This window comes from Malaclemys terrapin, chromosome 17 (genome assembly GCF_027887155.1).
Source record: "Malaclemys terrapin pileata isolate rMalTer1 chromosome 17, rMalTer1.hap1, whole genome shotgun sequence".
Taxonomy (NCBI): domain Eukaryota; kingdom Metazoa; phylum Chordata; order Testudines; family Emydidae; genus Malaclemys; species Malaclemys terrapin.
The window spans coordinates 2,272,720-2,292,267 of record NC_071521.1 but is presented as its reverse complement, the minus strand read 5'-3'; the positions used below and the strand labels follow the sequence as shown (position 1 = coordinate 2,292,267).

The 19,548-nt window shown below is 39.9% G+C and overlaps 1 protein-coding gene across 3 annotated transcripts in view; it reads left to right on the top strand.

The window, feature by feature from the left end:
- The window catches only part of GAPVD1 (GTPase activating protein and VPS9 domains 1), a 66,776-nt gene extending 47,881 nt beyond the window's left edge, over positions 1-18,895 (top strand). For all 3 annotated transcript variants that reach the window (XM_054007352.1, XM_054007351.1, XM_054007353.1), the window contains exons 12-26: positions 270-404; positions 1,084-1,203; positions 1,805-1,882; positions 3,057-3,430; positions 3,987-4,074; positions 5,141-5,221; positions 5,504-5,626; positions 6,219-6,348; positions 8,513-8,622; positions 9,249-9,408; positions 10,224-10,411; positions 11,507-11,720; positions 12,431-12,503; positions 13,918-14,115; positions 14,850-18,895. In XM_054007352.1, coding sequence (XP_053863327.1) covers positions 270-404; positions 1,084-1,203; positions 1,805-1,882; positions 3,057-3,430; positions 3,987-4,074; positions 5,141-5,221; positions 5,504-5,626; positions 6,219-6,348; positions 8,513-8,622; positions 9,249-9,408; positions 10,224-10,411; positions 11,507-11,720; positions 12,431-12,503; positions 13,918-14,115; positions 14,850-14,990 — 2,213 coding nt within the window. In that variant the 3' untranslated portion in view covers positions 14,991-18,895. The remainder of the gene's footprint in view (positions 1-269; positions 405-1,083; positions 1,204-1,804; positions 1,883-3,056; positions 3,431-3,986; positions 4,075-5,140; positions 5,222-5,503; positions 5,627-6,218; positions 6,349-8,512; positions 8,623-9,248; positions 9,409-10,223; positions 10,412-11,506; positions 11,721-12,430; positions 12,504-13,917; positions 14,116-14,849) is intronic.
- Positions 18,896-19,548: the final 653 nt, after the last annotated feature.

Below are 19,548 nucleotides of genomic sequence, written 5' to 3'. Positions count from 1 at the left end.
TTCAAATTTTGATTTTTGTTAGAGTAAAAATAGATGTAGCAAAATGCCCCTGCAGATATAAAGGACTATCTGCATTGTTTTGCTTGCAGTACAGCAAAGTAGAATCGGCTGAAATAGCTCAAATTATTTGTTGCCATTTCAGAGTACATTTCACAAAGTTAGCTAGACTCTCTTTACATTAATCTAAATCCCTACACCGTCTTTTTGCATGTGAATTGTAAGAGACTATAACATCAGGCAGTAATGCATGCACACCATTTCCTATTTAGAGGCCCCAGACCTAAAGCAGGAGGAAAGACTGCAGGAGCTGGAAAGCTGTTCTGGGCTGGGCAGCACCTCTGATGACACAGATGTGAGGGAGGTCAGTTCTCGTCCCAGTACACCAGGCCTCAGCGTCGTGTCAGGTGTGTTTTTATTTTCAGGAACAAGTTTTGCTTTATTAGATGGTAACCAGTATGTTTTGCCATGTGCTTAGTTTCATCATATTTATTCTCATCCATAAAAGGATTTTTTTGGTCTGGTGCTCATACTCTGATTTCCAGAGTAGTAGTACCATGCTCTTCATCCTACTAAAAATAGAGTGAAAGCCAAAGAATCTGTTGTTCAGAAGCAGAGACTTGCAATAGGGTGTTTTGAATCTAAGAAATCACCTAATATTTCCTTACATCTCACTATGGACACCTGCCTTCAGCTTCTCTTCATCCCATTTTGTGTAGCATACCTCTGTCGTCTCTGTCTCTGTATCTTACTTACATTTCCTGTCATAGGTTGGTGCAAATTATTTGTCTGTCTTAAGGTCCTTTATATTGCCAGTCATAGCATCAAAGCATATATATATGCGTATATTAAATAGCGGAATAAACAGATGGAACCCGAAGGTTACAAAACCTTATACCAGGACAGATTCTAAAGTCATGGCTCTCAGAATGTCAAGCTGCCATTTCTCTTGAATTCAGTGTTAGGGAGTTGGCAGCAAGAACACCCCAGCTCATTGCAGCTGTCACAAAAAAGTTTAACATTTTTGATTTCTGTGTCCTTTTTGTCTCAAAGACCCTCACAGATCCTTCTTTTGTTATTTGTAAGGTATTAGTGCAACCTCTGAGGATATTCCTAATAAGATCGAGGACCTTAGGTCTGAGTGTAGCTCTGACTTTGGAGGGAAAGATTCAGTGACAAGTCCTGATATGGATGAAACAGCTCATGGTAAGTAAAGCCCTTGGATAGTAAGTGAAAAATAAACTGCATCTTAGATGAAAGCTCATCAGGAATTGTTAAACTTGTGACTGTAAAACCTTTTAACACTGTACATCCCAGCAAGAATAAGTGGGTTAAACGCTGCGTAGAAAAAAAGTTCACTTCTATTTAGAAAATGTATTTTCTGGTTTTTGAGAAACCGCTTACAATCATTCTCTCCATATTTGTTCAGCAGATGTGTTTATGCTTATGAATAGAAAGAGGAGGTGATGAAATACTGCAGAGTCTGAGATTTAAGTCTTTATTCTATCTAATTCTACCAAGTTAGGTTGACTGCTCTTTTGCACTTGAGATTTACTCCCCTCACTGTGCTCTGTGTGGTGTTTTACAGTTTTTATAATAATTTAACTGTTTAGTCCTGTGAGTGCTTTTCAGGTGCCTTCCTGTCAGTACGTTTTGAAGTGTGTTAAGCACTTATTAACATTGTAAAAGGATCTAAATGCTGCCTGTTTCATAAGCTCTGTGAATACATTTGTATGGTGCAGCTGTCTAGCTAAGAAGCAGTGAATAGTGCATGGCACATGCAGACCCACTTTCTGTATTGTTTCAGGAGCCAGTCAGTTGACTTCTCCCCCTTCTCAGTCGGACTCTTTGCTTGCATTGTTTGACCCTTTGTCATCACACGAAGGTAAATTGTAAAGAATGAGCTATTCTTGTTTTTAAGATCAATACAGTAACTCCTCGCTTAACGTTGTAGTTATGTTCCTGAAAAATGCAACTTTAAGCTAAATGATGTTAAGCGAATCCAATTTCCCTATAAGAATTAATGTAAATAGGGGGGAGTTAGGTTCCAGGGAAATTATTTATATTTAAGTTATAAGTTTTTTAAAGTTTAAAATTTAAACAAACAATTTAATACTGTACATAGCAATGATGATTGTGAAGCTTGGTTGAGGTGGTGAAGTTAGAGGGTGGAAGAGGGTGGGATATTTCCCAGGGAATGCCTTACCACTAAATGATGAACTAGCACTCGGCTGAGCCCTCAAGGGTTAACACGTTGTTAATGTAGCCTCACGCTCTACAAGGCAGCACAAATGGAGGGAGGGGAGACAGCATGGCAGACAGAGACACACACCCTGTGTGTGTGTGAGAGAGAGAGAAGCATTGTCCCTTTAAGTACGCTGGCCCCACTCTGAGTACATTGCATTTTTAAATACATCAGGAAGTTGAGAGAGCAGCTGCGGCCAGCAAGCTCCCTCCATCCTGAGCCCTGTCGTATCTCCCCCCGTTCTATTGATGGGGTAAGTGGGGGACAGGAGCAAGGGGGGAGGGGGACACCCTAACATTAGCCCCCCTCTCTCCCACCCCTGCACAGCAAGCAGGAGGCTCCCGGGAGCAGCTCCAAGGCAGAGGGCAGGAGCAGCACATGGCAGTGTGGGGAGGGACCGCTGAACTGCTGGCAGTTGATAGCCTGCAGGGAGGCTGCTGCACAGGGAACTTAGGAGAGCGGGAAGCTGATAGGGGGGCTGCCGATCCACCCTGGTTCCAAGCGCCCCCCACCAGCTAGGTGCAACGGGCTGCTCTTCCTGCAAGCAGTGGACAAGGCAGGTGGCTGCCAAACAATGTTATAAGGGAGCATTGCACAATTTTAAATGAGCATGTTCTCCAATTGATCAGCAACGTAACAACAAAACAACGTTAACCGGGATGACTTTAAGTGAGGAGTTACTGTACAACAAAGGCTGCTGTCCATTTTAGTTGGGGAAAAAAATCTTACCCATTTGAGAAATGCACGTACACACATAACCACCACGGTATAATCCTAATGTTTGGTTCAATGATGTAATATTTCATTGCTTCAGGTGTATCAGCAGTGGTTAGGCCTAAAGTGCACTATGCAAGACCCGCTCATCCGCCGCCAGATCCCCCAATCTTGGAAGGAGCGATGGGAGGTAATGAGGCCAGATTACCAAATTTTGGCTCCCACATCTTAATCCCAACTGATTTGGAGGCGTTCAAACAAAGGCATTCCTACCCAGAAAGGCTGGTCCGCAGCAGGAGCTCTGACATAGTGTCATCAGTTCGGAGACCTATGAGTGACCCTGGCTGGAATAGGCGGCCTGGTAATGAAGAAAGGGAGCTTCCTACACAAACACCCAACGTTGGGGCAGCTGCTTCAGTGCCTGCTCCTCAGTCCTCTTCGTCATCCCCCAGTAAAGACTCCTCTAGAGGAGAGGTAAGACATTCGTTGTGAAGCTGAACTGATTTTGTATCTTTGTTCTTTTTCTCACATGTCATTTTTGAGTAGAAATGTGTCTCTAGTGTTGTTAGCATTAAATATATTAACTAGGGAAGCCTCGTGCAATTCTGGCACCTTCTGAAAGGTGGCGTGTAGTATGACTTATAAAAGTCAAAGCTTAAGATGTGGTGAATGGCCCAAATAGACAAGGTCCCTTTTCCAATTTGTGACATGCTTTAGTTGTAGGACCCCCAAAATGAATCTCTAACCATAAAGTCTTGTAGTGGTAAATGCGTCAACATAATGAAAACAAACATTGCCTTTTTTTTGAGAGATTTTCTTGGATTGTTGTACACTAACTTTTAGTCCAGAACAAATGGTTACACTCAAACTTACAAACACCCCTCCAAGGGAGGACTTAAACTTTCAAGAGCAGGTTATTTTACTTTGTTGTAGTGCTGTTTTGCGGGTAATGTGATATGATCTGTTACTGGTAATCAAGAAAATATTTTTCAGTCTTCCATTTTACAAAATCATGTCACTTTCCCTATAGATTGAGGAACGAAAAGATAGTGATGATGAGAAATCTGACAGGAACAAACCCTGGTGGAGAAAGCGTTTCGTTTCTGCCATGCCCAAAGGTAACAGAGTCTCACGTTTACACGTTCTTGGCGCCTTTAGAAATGCTGTACATTGCTTTCAATAAATCTGCACTTTGATAGGAAAACTTCTGTGACTAACTCTCCAGTTACTGTGAGATCATATATTAAATGGTCAGTCTGGATAGTTGACTACATGAAGGTTGCAACCAGTCCAGGCTCACAGTACTATCTGCCCTTTCTATATTGTTTTAATCTGAGGTTGTTATGCTAATTACTTAACAAAATCAGATAGTGCAGAGTCAGAGGTCTTGTAAATGATGACATCTGGCCGGTAGCTCACAAAAGAGTCTTTGAATTTATGGGTATTGGTACCATTTTAGAAGTAAAGGAGATTAGGTATACATTCAGTCTAAAAGATAATCTCTAGAATTTAAGACTTTGCATATGTGAGGTATTATCTAAATGTTAAATGTCACAACACCCGTGTGAAAATAGAACAGTATTGTCCCCAGTTTGCAGAGGGGTAACTCTTCTTAGATGAATTGGACTTAAATTCAGTTGTATAAAAATATTTTGTTTTTCTACATATTTTAGTATTGCACAGTGGATTGTGACTTTTATCAGGAACCATTAATTGGAAGTAGTTTCCAGAAACAGCTGACAGCACTATAATCAGTGCATGACTCTGGATCTGTGGACATATGTCTAGAGTAAATTTGTGAAGCCAGCCAGTTTCAATTCCTAATCCAGTAAATGAAAATACTGAATTCAGAAGGCACTGTGCTTCAAGGCTTTTTGGGGGTGCTGATTGTCTGGCTTAGCTTAGTAGCTGTTAAGGACATAATTTGTAATATGATCACAATAGGCTGCCTGTTTCACCCCACAGGCTTGGGTATCATTAATTTTTGTATTTAAAGAGGACTTGTGTTACTGAGAAGCTTCAGACGTCACCTTTGCAGTTTCTTACACATCTAAATACCCTTCATGGAGACTTTATTTGATGTTAAACTTACTGTTTCTTACAGTTTCTAAATGTAGTTTGTAATTCCATGCTTTATTGTCTCCATGTATAATGTGTCTTATACAGACTTTCTGTAATTTCCAGCTCCTATACCATTTAGAAAAAAAGAAAAACAAGAAAAAGACAAAGATGACTTTGTGTCTGAGAGATTCTCAACACTTCAAGGTTTGTATATTGCCCTTGCAGCGCCTTTACTAAGCATATGCATCCCAAATGCTCTCCTGGGACAGCCAAAACGTTACCTTTTACAGGAATATATATACTAGTATAGAGAGAAAATTTTGAATATTAAAAATTAGCTTCCTAACTGGGAGGTTATTGTGGTTAGTCAGTACCTGCCCTGAAGACTTAATGAGTTTTAAACTTGTTATGCAGTGTTGTTTGCTCTTAGCATTGAACTCAGCACCACATGGAGCTAATTCCTGTTATATTTTCCTCATTGTTCAGATGATCCCAATCCCAGACTAAGTGCACAGGCACAGGCTGCAGAGGATATCCTGGACAAATATAGGAATGCTATTAAGCGAACCAGCCCAAGTGAAGGAGCTATAGTAAATTATGAAAGTGCAGGTAAGAACTTTTGTAGCGCTACTGCCACAACATTAGAAAATGGGCAGCAGAAAACCTCTTGGTGATAAAGTTGAACACCCCTTAAATATTCTAGTCAAATGATAGTACTAACATCTGAACTGTATTAACACTCTCTCTAGTGCAAGAAACAAGGAGGTTTCTCTTTGTTTAATTTATAATTGCATCTGCGCTGATAGTGGGAGCTAAACAATAATCTCCAAGGCCAGAACTCCTTGATTGAATCAATTGGGAGTTCTCAGTGTTGTTAGTTTATGCATCTCATTAGTTTATGCATCTCATATTAGCAATTTTTTTAGAAGAATTGGAAAACAATAAAAGGAAATTGAGACCTAAAACAGAATTATACAGTTCCTTTTAAAAGCAAATTGTACATTACATATTTTGAATCTTTTTAAATCTACTTTAAAATTCTATTTATTTATATTTTTGATGGCTGGATTGACCTAGGTTTCTTTTCCATATAATTAAAAAATCTTCTTGGAAATTTAAAAATGAGAAAAAGAAAACAAACAATATAGTACTAGACAGTCAAGTTCCTTTCTATGAATTCTCTGTTGGAATGTTTGCTTAGATGTAATTGGAGATGGTGAGAGTATACACGACTCTCCACGTGATGAAGCCCTGCAGAATATGTCAGCTGATGACCTCCCAGATTCTGCAAGTCAAGTAGCACAGCCACAAGACTCTGCTTTCTCTTACAGGTAAACGTAATCTTTGTGTGTGTAACTTTGATTTTGGTGTTGGATTAAGACAAAAGCTGAAGCCATGTGGTTGATCTGTAGGTATCCTAAATTGTATAGTGGAAAAGAATATTTCTCTTGGGGACCAGTAGTATTGTTTCTTACTGTAGACTTCCAGATATTTTGTCCAGTGTAGTTTAAAATATGTAGTTAAATGGTAGGATATCCACCACTTCTTCTGAGTGTATTTTTCAGGCTGTTCGTGCACATTCTCAAGAAGTTTTTCCTAATGTTCCACCTATATTTCCCTCTGCTTAGTCCCACTCTTTTCCTCCTACTCATACTTTTTAGTATGCCAAATAATTTCTCTCTCTTTCTGGGTCTCTTTTTTGTCCTTCTTTCCAGCTCCCTGATCATTTCTGTTGCTCTCTGCCAAACTTCCTCCTGTCTCTTTGGAAATTAGGGGCCCAAGAACTGAATGCGGCTGCCCGGGTGCAGTTGCACCACAGCTGTATAGAGAAGGACCTACACCCCTTTCCCATGATGTGATGCCTCCACAAATGCAGTCCAAAGTTTCATTGGCTTTTTGCGGCTATATCGCCTTACAAGCATATGTAGCTGTATGCCCTTTTTCACCTATCATCTATTTTATTCAGCTTTACTCCATTCTAGGTTTCTCCTTTTTGTTCTACCTCCCGTTTCTTCCAGCATTTAAACCTCCTGTGTTAAAGGGTCTCATACTTATTTTAATGAGCCTGTATAACTTTGGAGTGAAGCAGTTGGTTCCATCTGTCTCTGTGCCTATACCATTTAGGATTGACACTTAAAAAAAACCCTCCCATAATTGTATACATTCATGTGGATTCGTGTTAGCTAAAGGAATTAAGATATTTAGTTTGTGTTGGGAGAAAGCACTGAAAGGTAATTCCCTAATGAAGATCCCAGACATCTGGGCTGCATGTCTAAAATAGTATAGGGTTGATGTAGAGATGTTTAAATATTATGCACTAGCTAATAAATACACAAGGTGACTGGATTGCTCAGGGGGTTGGTACTGGGATATTGCATCTATGGCTTCTAGGTCATTGCTCTGAATTCAGCCCTGCTTAATAGTAACTACATTCAGTTACTATCAATATCTCTTCAGTAAACTACATGAGTTTTTGGTATCGGTCCAGTTATTTGTGGACTTGTGCCTACATAATTAGGGCATCCTGTATTGTAAGTTCTTTGGGGCAGGGACTGTTTTCTTATGTGCCATCTTCAGCTTTTCCAATACAGTTCTGCTGTTTTGGTACAAACATCTCTGGCACTTTGGAACTGAAAATGCTCTGTTGCTTATGTAGGCCAAGCTGTACTCCCAATGAGAGAGAGCTGTTGCGTGTGATATCTCTAGGCAGCAGTAGCACTAGAGAGATTCTTCTGCCTGCAGCACCAAATGGGCATTGTGTGGGCCTGATTTTGTGAAAATCAGGCTTCTCTAGTTGTCCATCTTTTGCCAAAATCAGTAAGATTCTGTTCATTAATATCTAGAAAGTTTCCTGAAATTCGGGAATTGATTGAATGCAGTGTTCAAAAGTTACTGGTTACAGACAAACAGAAATGCCCGTGAATTGAATGTAGGGCCTCACTTCATTTGTCCAATTATTAGCAACCTTGACTGTCCCAGTGGAAAGGCCAAAGATTAGTGTTCATAGTCCGAGCATTCTGGGAGGCCACTCCAGATCAGTGTTGAGGAACATTGTAGAAGAAGCGTGATGAGGTCTGTATGCTGTGCCTGTTATGGATTGAGAATGTCAGTCTTCAGGGTTGCTAAGCTGGACACCTTTCACGAGCATGCAATTCATTGAAAAGATGTCATTAATTTTAGTTGGTAAAGATTTCGAAAGAACCAAGGTCTGGACTAAGTTTCATGAAGTTGCATTCCAGTACTTACTGAAAGATACCTTTTCAAAAGCTAAGTGTTAAACGGAAGCATTTTGTTTGACGAGCTGAACTAAGTGGCGTATCGTCAAAAGCATCAATGCTGTTGGCACTATTTGAAAATATTAAATCTTTACCGTCTGAGTCTGTTAAGATTGCATTAAAAAGTTTCTAAGAGATTTTAAAAGATGTAAATACTTGTCATTGCAAGTGTGTTTTAAGCAACGCTGTATTTAGAGAAAATAACACTTGTTCTCTTTAGGGATGCAAAGAAGAAACTGAGACTGGCTCTTTGTTCAGCAGATTCCATTGCCTTCCCAATGTTGACCCATTCGACAAGAAATGGCCTACCAGATCACACCGACCCTGATGGTAAATCCTCTTACATGTACAAACCCACGTTTCTCTATTTGACGTTTTTCCTACTCCTACCCTCATCTTCATATTTTCTTCCATGCTTCTCCCACGCATGGGACAACCTGACAAATCCCAGTTTCCAGTGTGTTGTAACCAGGTACTTGGCAAAGTTGTGCTGTAACATAGTGTAGGCAGAACCCGAGTATCCCAGGGAATAGCCTCCTGCTAAAACATTATAAAATGGAGCGGCAGAGAAACGGTCGGAAATTGAGAGAGGCTGCACTAGATGAGTTAGTGTCTTTTCAGATTAACTCCGCTTTTTGCTTAAAGAAAGTGTGCGTACTGCACATGTATGTAATATATGTATGTGCAGTTCTACATTTTTTACTTGCAGATTTTCCTTTATTTATCCCTTATCTAGGGCATTTAAAGGCCCTTCTTAAATAATTATGGCAAATGAATATCAAAATAACACGAGTGGTGGATATTGCTTAACATGCATCAGTGTAATGGTTTGAAAGTATTATGTGCACCAGCTTTTCCATGCAGCTCTCTCAGATAAAAGCACTCTTTCACCTGTTTTCTGTCTGTGGGAAAAACCATGTAGGCAATAATACTAATTCTGTCATGTTTTTGGTCAGATAATGAAATTGTGTGCTTCCTGAAAGTTCAGTTAGCTGAAGCTATCAACCTACAAGATAAGAATTTGATGGCCCAACTGCAGGAGACAATGCGCTGTGTAAGCCGCTTTGATAACCGAACATGTCGAAAGCTACTGGCTTCCATTGCAGAGGATTATAGGTAATTTGTTTTGTGTATCGTTATTAAGCAGTTGCCATGTGCAGGTTTTTATCCATTAGCAGATTGGAAGTGTCCAACTTGGCTTAGCAAAAGACAACTTTTGACATCTCCACTTTCCCACCAAATGCTAAAATTCTCCCTCCTTTCTGGGAATGAACCATAAAAGGCTTGGTATCAGAGAGGTAGCCGTGTTAGTCTGAATCTGTAAAAAGCAACAGAGGGTCCTGTGGCACCTTTAAGACTAACAGAAGTATTGGGAGCATAAGCTTTCGTGGGTAAGAACCTCACAGAACCTCACTTCTTCAGATGCAAGTACTACTTGCATCTGAAGAAGTGAGGTTCTGTGAGGTTCTTACCCACGAAAGCTTATGCTCCCAATACTTCTGTTAGTCTTAAAGGTGCCACAGGACCCTCTGTTGCTTTTTACATAAAAGGCTTGAATCTTAAATTAGCCCAACTAGTAACACACTCCAGTAAGAGAATGTTGTTAGGCCAGTCTGAGGGTGCTGCTCTTCACTGGCACACAGGAGACCTGCATTTCGATTCTGCTGCAGTCTCTCACTTCTTGGAGTGGGAGGGCTGTGGAGTCAGCGAGCCAGCATTGGAATTTGGATAGTTGTGTCTTACTGCATACATAGTCTGAGGCACTAAACAGAAGGTTGTCCAATAGCTTGAATTCAGGATTTGTTATTCTATAAAACCTAGGAGAGTTGAAGACTCCTCTCATGCCTTTCTGTAACCAGGTTTAGGTAGTGAGTGTCCTACTTCTGTCTTTATTGTGGAATCCCTAATGAGAAAAGCATTTTTAATTTTAGGAAAAGGGCTCCATATATTGCTTATTTAACTCGATGTCGCCAAGGTCTGCAGACCACACAAGCCCATCTGGAAAGGCTCCTGCAGAGGGTATTACGTGATAAGGAAGTGGCCAACAGATATTTCACCACAGTTTGTGTGAGGTTACTTCTGGAAAGCAAAGAAAAAAAGATAAGGGAATTCATTCAAGGTAATTTAATGTAGAGTGTGGGTCATCTGTACCTTTTTGTGTTCAGTATTTAAAAATAAATAGACTGTGCCTCAAGTTAGACTCCTAGAATAGATTTTTTTACTGGTTGAAACCAAGTCTGACTGTGTCTCAGAGGATACAGGGAACAGTTGGTGTTTGGAAAGCTGTATTATGCTTATACATGGGATTCATCTTGGCACAGGGTACCTCAGTCTAGAGAACTACTGCCTTAAAATAACTGCTTTTAAAAATCTATCCATATATAGAATCTGAAAGTAATCCAAGCAGAGAAACTTAGAGGAAACAAGCAATGCACAGTCACTCCATGGTTTTGGGCTTTGCTGTGCAGCAGCTTCATAAACATTTTCACTGGGCAGAAAGGAGAAATTTGGTCCTGAAAGAATGTCTGAGGTGCTAGGCTTGGAGAGAAGAATTAGTAACTGGCTGCAGGGAGGTGGAATTGATAGCTGTGCTTCCTAAGTGGGAGGAACCAAGAGAGATGGCCAGTGGTCCTGTTACCCATTGCATTACCCTGGCTGCATTGCATGCCCTGTATTTTAGTATATGTTTTGTTACATTAATATGACAATAGCAACAATGCATATTTAATCAAATACAAGACTGGAAAATGGTACACATGGGCTTTCTTAATCTCCTCCCTTCCTAGTGATAATGTCTGGCAGCCTTAACGATATTGGTCCCTATTGGTGACCTTTACAGTAATTACACTTCGTACTTTTCCTCTTCCTAGTGCCCAATGAGGGAGGCAGAAAAGTATCTGTGTTTGGGGGAGAAGGGGTGAGTCATGAGAATTAGGTAACTTGCAAACGGCCTCAAATGAAGTGAGTAGTGCAGTGCCAAGCAGAGTGCTTAGACCACACAGTCTGCAAAATGTATTCTCTACTTTTTTCCAATTTCTTCATCGGAATGACCATGTTCCTCCCCATACTCCGTCCCCACCACCCCACCCCCAAAGCTACAAACAAGAACCCTTACCCCCATTGACCAGTTTCTGGCTCTACTTTCTGGAAGTGCCATAGAAACTGCTTTCATTTGCCTTTTTAGTTGAATTTCCTCCTTTCGCTTTGTATTCAGATTTCCAGAAACTCACTGCAGCAGACGATAAAACAGCCCAAGTAGAAGACTTTCTTCAGTTTTTATATGGGGCCATGGCCCAGGATGTCATCTGGCAAAATGCCAGCGAAGAGCAGCTCCAGGACGCACAGCTTGCCATCGAACGCAGTGTGATGAATCGCATTTTCAAACTCTCATTCTACCCGAATCAGGATGGAGACATTTTGCGTGACCAGTAAGTGAACAAGATTAGATGTACCTCAGTTATCTCGCAGTGTGTAGAGAAAGAAGCACTGCTCTTTCCAGGAAACAAACTTGAGTGCCTAGGCAGATAAGCCAGCCTTACCACACAACCTCTTTGCTTTGCCTTAATTAAGTGTTTACATTAAATAGGTTTTCTGTATGAGAGAGAGAAACTATTTTAGGCTTTTACTTTAGCATCCTATGCAAAGATCTGCAGTCGCAGCACGCTACTAAAACCAGAGGAAAATAATCCTAACTGTCTGATGTAGGAACTAGATGATAAACCCTGTAGTTTTGTGTTGCACAGTGGATAATTAAAACCTTCTTAAGGGCGCTCACACCCTCCATTTACAGTTTTAGTGCAGTTGGCCATGTGCCTCCTGGGTCTTTCATCTTCCTTAGGGCACCAGGTTTTTGACCGCTGCAGCCAGCATGGTATTGGATTTGGTGTACCATAAGACACATCCCGCTGTTAGTGAGGCCAGTGCAAACTGACCATGGTTACAATTTGTACCTGATGTTCCAGTTGCTCACTCTTATGTCTGCAGTGTATTGTTCAGATAGGTCTAATTTATAAACTCGTCTTATTGTCTGGGAAATCCAAAAGGGGGTTTTGCCTCTTCTATGAAAACTACATTTGGTCTCTTGAGGTGGCTGGCGCTCTCCTTTTCTCACTTCACTTTTGTTCCCCCTCTTTTTCAGGGTCCTTCACGAGCATATCCAAAGGTTGTCTAAGGTAGTGACTGCAAACCACCGAGCACTTCAGATACCAGAGGTAACAACTGCTTCTTCCCTCTATTTTTTGTATTTAAAATTAGAGGAAATAATAGCACTTCTCTTCTTAAAGCAGGTGACGTAGCTGTACAATTTACTCCTTGTCCTTGGGTGATACTGTTTGTTATACTCCACTGATGCAACCACAAGTTTGAAGGTGTATTTAATATTAGTCAGTGCACAAGTGACAAATGGTAAACTAATATGGAGGGTCCTTCATTTAAAAAAATGCCACTAACAATATCCAACCCACCTGAGCTGACAAGCAGTAACTCTGTAAAAACACCTTTTTTTAAAAGAGGTGGCTTAGCTAAAGGGCTCAAGACTCATGTACATCATTGTTGTGGTTTATATTCACCAGGTAAACTAAAATCTTGTAGTATTACCTAGGTTGGAAAGTACTTCTAGTAATCTATATCCCCACATCGAGGCAGGGATAATTCTATTATTCCCAAGCAATCCCTGATGGACAGATGTCAAGTCCAACCATCCACTCTGAAGCCTAGAATGTCTGTTGAATCAGTAAAAAGCAACAGAGGGTCCTGTGGCACCTTTGAGACTAACAAAAGTACTGGGAGCATAAGCTTTCGTGGGTAAGAACCTCACTTCTTCAGATGCAAGTGTTGAATCAGTGTGAAGCAATGGAAATAGCTACAAATGGGTGAGAGCCAATTTTGTTTAGAATATCACCAGCTTCAATCATCACTGGGACTTGCATTTTGTTACCATCTAATTTTTTAGTTCTCAGCTATTTTCAGCTTTTTTACACACATGACTTTAAGAATTATACCTGTGCGACGGCACAGGATTTCAGCAACTAGTCCTAGCATAATGGTTTTTAACCTGGATAATACTTCACCCTTTATGCAGCATGTTTCTTCCTCAGATTGATTTACAACAGTAAATCCTCACAGCGCCCCCATGCAGGAGGGAGGAAGGAACTTATTATCCCTATAAAACAGGTAGGGAGATGGAAACAAAATGAGGTTAAGTGAGTAGTCCAGTGTCACAGGAAAAAGTCCATGTCAGAGGCAGGTCTAGAACTCATGCATTTCTGGCTACCAGTTCAGTTCTTGGTCTGCACCTCTGAACAGGTGAGGGTCAGTAAATCATTTTATATGGAAGCTAGAACTTTATGTCTCGGTCTTCTTCTGAAACACTGTCTTGGGGAAAATCAATGAAAGAACAAGCTGATTGTGTGCTAATCGCACCATTAATATTACTTCCCTTCAGTGTTGTTTATACACAGAATGAGGGAGGCTTCCTGATGAGGTGTACTGTATCGATTTTGTCCCTTAATTTCCCATTCCTCGGTGTGCTGCTCCCACCTGTAAGTCTCCAGTATTAGAGTGCACTGCAGAAGATCCTTAATCGCTTGGACTGACTAGAATTGGAAATGTTTTTCTTCTCTTTAGGTGTATCTCCGGGAGGCACCATGGCCATCTGCACAGTCCGAAATCCGCACAATCAGCGCTTACAAAACCCCACGGGACAAAGTGCAGTGTATTCTGCGAATGTGTTCAACCATCATGAACCTGCTGAGTTTGGCCAATGAAGATTCAGTCCCTGGGGCAGATGACTTTGTTCCTGTTTTGGTGTTTGTTCTGATAAAGGTGAGACTTCTAGCAGAGAACATAGATACTTTATAGATAGATATAGGTATGTTTCCTTTAATTCTTGTGGTAAACCATCAAATCCTCTGAAGAGATGTTATGCATTCTGTTGACTGTATATCTGATTTAAAGTGCAGACTTCATCTCTATGGCACAACTTGAACCAGAAAGTTAGTCACAGATGGGACATTGTTCTGATTATATGCAAATCTGGGAGTCAATCAGCTAAAGTGCTGTACCTCAGTATTTGCCTGTGGCTCAGTTGGTACTGAGAACAGCCTTGCCTAAGGCCAGGTTCCTCATTAGAACTCTGACTTACACGCATTTGCTGACTCAAAAGAACTAGGAATTGGAGGCTGCTCTCTCCTGTGTGAGCTGATAAAATCATAGTCCTTTGTACCAGTGGAAGTCACAGGTGACTGGATGGAATTTTAAAGATCCTGGGACTCTTTCTGGCGAGAATAAGTGTTAACCTTAGTGCGTTGGCCAGCATGCCTCCTTAGCAAAGCCAGTTCTTGCATACGGTGCTCAAGGAGCTGCTTCTGTGTGTGGAATGGTGTCTGTATTTGTCTGAACAGTCACTGCCCTACCAGTATGTTATATTCAAAACCTAGGCTGAGGGGTGCTTATATACATAACATTCCATTTCTGTTCTATTATATTTGTAACACTTCTCTTTAAAACATCGGTCTCAAACTTAATTGTGGCATGTACCTTTTCTTTTTCACCCCCAGGCAAACCCACCCTGCTTGTTGTCCACTGTTCAGTACATTAGTAGCTTCTATGCTAACTGTTTAACTGGAGAAGAATCTTACTGGTGGATGCAGTTCACAGCAGCAGTTGAATTTATTAAAACCATTGATGATCGTAAGTGACCCAAAAGGGCACCTATGTAGACAGACTGTTAGCAGCAAAGAGCCTGTAAGAATGTATATCAACTGTTTCAAAGGCTGAAGAAATACTTTCCTTGTATAATATTGTACAGAGTGGAAGCGTTTAAAAAAAATTTTACTAATCAGATTAATTAATTTAACAGGTTTTCTTTCCTCTCTGTTTTGGTTGCATCTTTCCCCCCTTTAGGGATTAGCACGGGAAAAAGGGACCACATTTTTCAGGTATTGTGGATTCTCAAAATCGTTTAGGAAACTCTGCTGTCACTGCCCCTTTCACACACACTATTTTTCCCCTAGACTTCTGTTGATGTAAATTTGTTCATTTTCTTTGTTTCCAACCAAAAAGATCATGGCAAGCACTTTTAAGAACCTTTCTAGCTTAATACACCTTTTGTAAGAAAACACCAGCTGCACTGAAAGTTTGTAGCAGTTGACATAATTATAAATTGTACTTCACCTATGGTAAAATTAAAACCTGGGGACAATGTAAATATATTATATAATATTTAATAAACTGCAGTCCTCTTTGGACTCATTATCCTTTCAACCAGCAAAGAAGCAGTTTCTCTCTCCTACAGCAGGTTGTGACATACTGTATTGGGTAATGAGATGACTTCCTCAATAGGATAAGTTTAAAAAGGGCAAACCTAAATATTTATTAAAATTTAATAAAGTTTACAGAACTTTCTGAAACTGGAATTTACAATTCACAGGGCTCTCACTCGAAAGTTTAAAATTTTTGGCTCGGGAATTAGAGCATTTTAAATAAATAGTTTGGATTTATAGAGGAGAGGGGCTGTAAGTTTCAATAGAGAAGTTCTAATATAAAAAGGAATAGTATATACCTTATTGTAATATTTTTCATCTGAAATACTGTGTATACTGTACAAACCCCAAACAGAATTCCTTACAGAACCTGAAACTGTAATATATATTTTGATTATTCACATTAAATACACATGCCAGGGGTTTCAGTGAATGTTTTTTTACTATATGTTCTTTGTATCGTCTTCTCTAGCAGTGCAGGTTTTACTATTCATATAAAATATTTTAAAGTACCTATAAAACACATCATGAAATCAGTTCACGGAATCTTTGCAAATGTCTCTCACCCCTCTCCCATTTGAAACTGACAATTACGAGAAGAGCAGGTGCACTTCCTTGACCAGCAAAATAATAGAGTTCCCAGAGCTGGCCCAAGCCATTTCTTATATGCCTGTGAGTGGTCACTGGCCTTTGTTCTTGTAGATCTCTCTAAAAAAGGATGGCGATCAATTTCTTTTGTAAAAGGCACACTGCTTAACCCCTTGATGCTGGCATTACTCCTCGCTCTCTCCTCTTCCTCCCAGTGCACATCTCTTTGCTGGCAGTGAGGTGAGCCAGATGTGCTGGCTTTGAGCGGTAAAAGAAATGACATAATCTGCACCCCTTCTTTAAATAGAAGAACAGTTTATATTTCTAAACACTGCTTAAAAATGGGTTGAAGATTTTTTTTGTGTACTGGAAAAAGCCAACATACCACATGTTAGAAGCCACGTGAGTTTTTTAAAAAGGGAATCCATAAAAATCTAAGTAACTATTACTTCTGAGAGTCATTAACTGAAATTAGAACAATCTATGTACAGTATTAAGTGATTGAGATGTGATTGTGTTACCCATCTAGGCATAATTCAGTGAAAGAAACCTTTGTTTTCAAGGACTTAATCATTAATGTGTAATTCAATATATCATTTTTATCGTGTTAAATAAATCATGGGGAATCAAGTGAGATGGTATTTTTTTTTTTTGAAGTTTTGTTTATAGTCTTTCTCCTCTATTATAGACTTACAGGGTACAGCAATACTTTCTAGTAGCAATGGAGTTGCTGTAGTCTGCTTTACTGTGATCTTGAGTCTGAATGGCATTGTTAATACTCTAGTTGTTTAGCCGTCATGGTTTTTTGGTGCTAATGTATTGCATTCACCGCCCTAACCAATAACATTCAGCAGCGAAGCACAATACTGCCCTTTAAGAGAGAGCCAGAATTACATCTAAAAGCAACGTACATTTGTTATGCCACAATTCAGAAGTGTTCTGTTGTGTTAAATTATCACTGAGAATTTGCTGTGTTGATATCAAACTACTGACGTACCCTTAATTCTGCAATTTTTGGTTTTTGTGACAGAGAATATTTGGTCTCTAAAACCTGTCATTTTCTTATATTTAACATTTGGCACAAAGCTCTCTAAGGGGGAGCAAATGATAGTCAATGATTATCGTGCATTTTACCTTTTTATTATGAGCAGTCTGGACACAAAGGAGTTGATCTATGATTCTGTGATCAGCTTGATCAGGTCTTCAGGATTTATTCTCTCTACTGGAAAGTTATTTTCTCCTGGCAAAAACCATTTTCTTCACATTTGTATCACTTCGCTGCTTTTCTGTATAGAAAAGTTACTGAAGAACTTGAACAATTTTTTAAATGGTAAATATTTGTATAAGCCCCAATATAGGTGAGAATCTTCACAGCAGGATGGTCCTTTGCTTCTTTTTTAACCTGCTGTAAAAGCCTTTTATACACTGTTATAAATGTAGTAAAAGAATTAGGCTTTCCAAAGAATTAGGGATCTTATTGTAATGTGTGTGTCTATTTTTTCCTGGTGTCCTGATTTTGTTTTAAAATGTTAAATTATATGTACAGGAAGATGACTTTACGTTTTCTGTTGTGCAATAGTAAGAAAACAAAGATGGAAAGCACATTAAGGACCAAACAGTAAAAGAACTGTTTTGCCAAAAGGCTCCAGCCAGCCATGCACACACATTGCATTGAATCAGTACTCAGAACTTCAGTGCTTGCTGTTAGAATTACTTCAGCCACTTAACAGTGAACTGAAAAATGTTTTGGGAGGTGGGGAGTGGAGGTTATTAATAGCGATCATATATGCAGACTTAAGGCCCAATTATTGAAGTTCAGGACTGTACTGCCTGTAGGAGTAAGGAGTACTCACCTGTCTGTGATTTCATATGATTGGGCACATACATGTTACAAAGGCATTATTTTTCTTTCTTGGGATGGGGAGCAGGAGGGAAGAGGCTTGGCTCTTTCATCTGCAGGGGAATCCCCTTTTACTTCTAACCCCTGATGATTTTTCTTTTTAAAGCTTGTTCTTCAAGAGGAATTGCAATGTATGGCTTTTTTTTTTTTTTTTTTTTTTTTTTTGTACTACCAAATACTGAATGTAACTGCCATAAATTTTAGGAAGAAGCCACAAACACAATCTCTTTACTGTAGGTGAGTTTGTGGTGAGCACCAAGTGTTGGATCAGATTTAGTTTGAAAATGTTGATGTTCTATTAAGCCAAATTCTAGCAGAAATTTGCGATTTCGTTGCTATGTTAATGCTGAATAGTTTGTAGAGGGAAATTAGTAGACTAAGAAAGGGGAAGCAGTCAAGAGCAGTCCCACTTCTCAAAGCTGCATGAAAGTGAAGCATATTTGTCTAAAGTCTAGTAATTTATGTGGCATATATATATATATTTTTATATATATAAAGCAGCCTTAGGCTAGCTGTGTGGCAGGAGAACCTGGAGCAGCAGAAAAAATAGTGGACCATAGGAAGGGGAAAGTACTCCTTTTATTTGGGTAACAGCTGATAGCTTGGTTGAGCCTGTACTACTTGAGAATTAATTGCTGAGTTACTATTGTGTGTTCTGTACCTTTAATTGTGCTTCACCTCTATTTAAAAGCTTTGTACTGCCTCTCTTGAAACTGGTAAAGCCTTTAACATTTTAAATTAATGAGCTTGCACAATCTTGTATACAGGAAACCCATCTTGTCTCTACTGTGATTATTAATGTATTATATCATTCTGTAAAAACTGATTAAAAAGGAGAGCAGTTTAACTGTGACTGGGTTTCGCGTCTCTGCATTGTAACATTCATGTCATGTTCTGTATATTCAGCAATGGCACTGAAGCCAGCATTGCAAGCTTATTTTATTGTAATATATACAACTTTGTTTCCACTAATTTTTGCACTTTGTTTTCAATTCAACACTGTTCTGACATGTTGCATATGTAGACTCCTCCCATCTATGCACATGTACAGCTCAAAGGATGTGGTGTGAGGAAGAGCAGAAAGGAAACAAGACCCCAGTGACAGAATAAGGAGCTTTCCACTTCTAGGGCACTGGTTAATAGTGATGGTAGTTACCAAGTGGCCAGTTAGTGGCATATGGGAAATGAGTTTGGGGACTTGCACTGCAGTGTGATGGACAGATTTCTGCATCACTGTTTGTACAGTCCTGAGCACAGTATTGCATTCCAAGTCTCACAAAGTCCACCATCACTACTGAAGCTAATTGGCCCTGTTGCCATCTCAACATGGAGCAAAAGATCAGCTACGTTTGTAGTGAAGTCATTTCTAGCCCTGTGCAGGTGGTGGCTCCAGGACAGGGCTCTATAACCTGGGCAGGACACTGGAGGAAGAGTTCTGTGGCTTGCTGCCTGTACTGTACCTGATCCGTGGATAGAAGAGTTCATTCACCATGGCTGTCAAGTCCA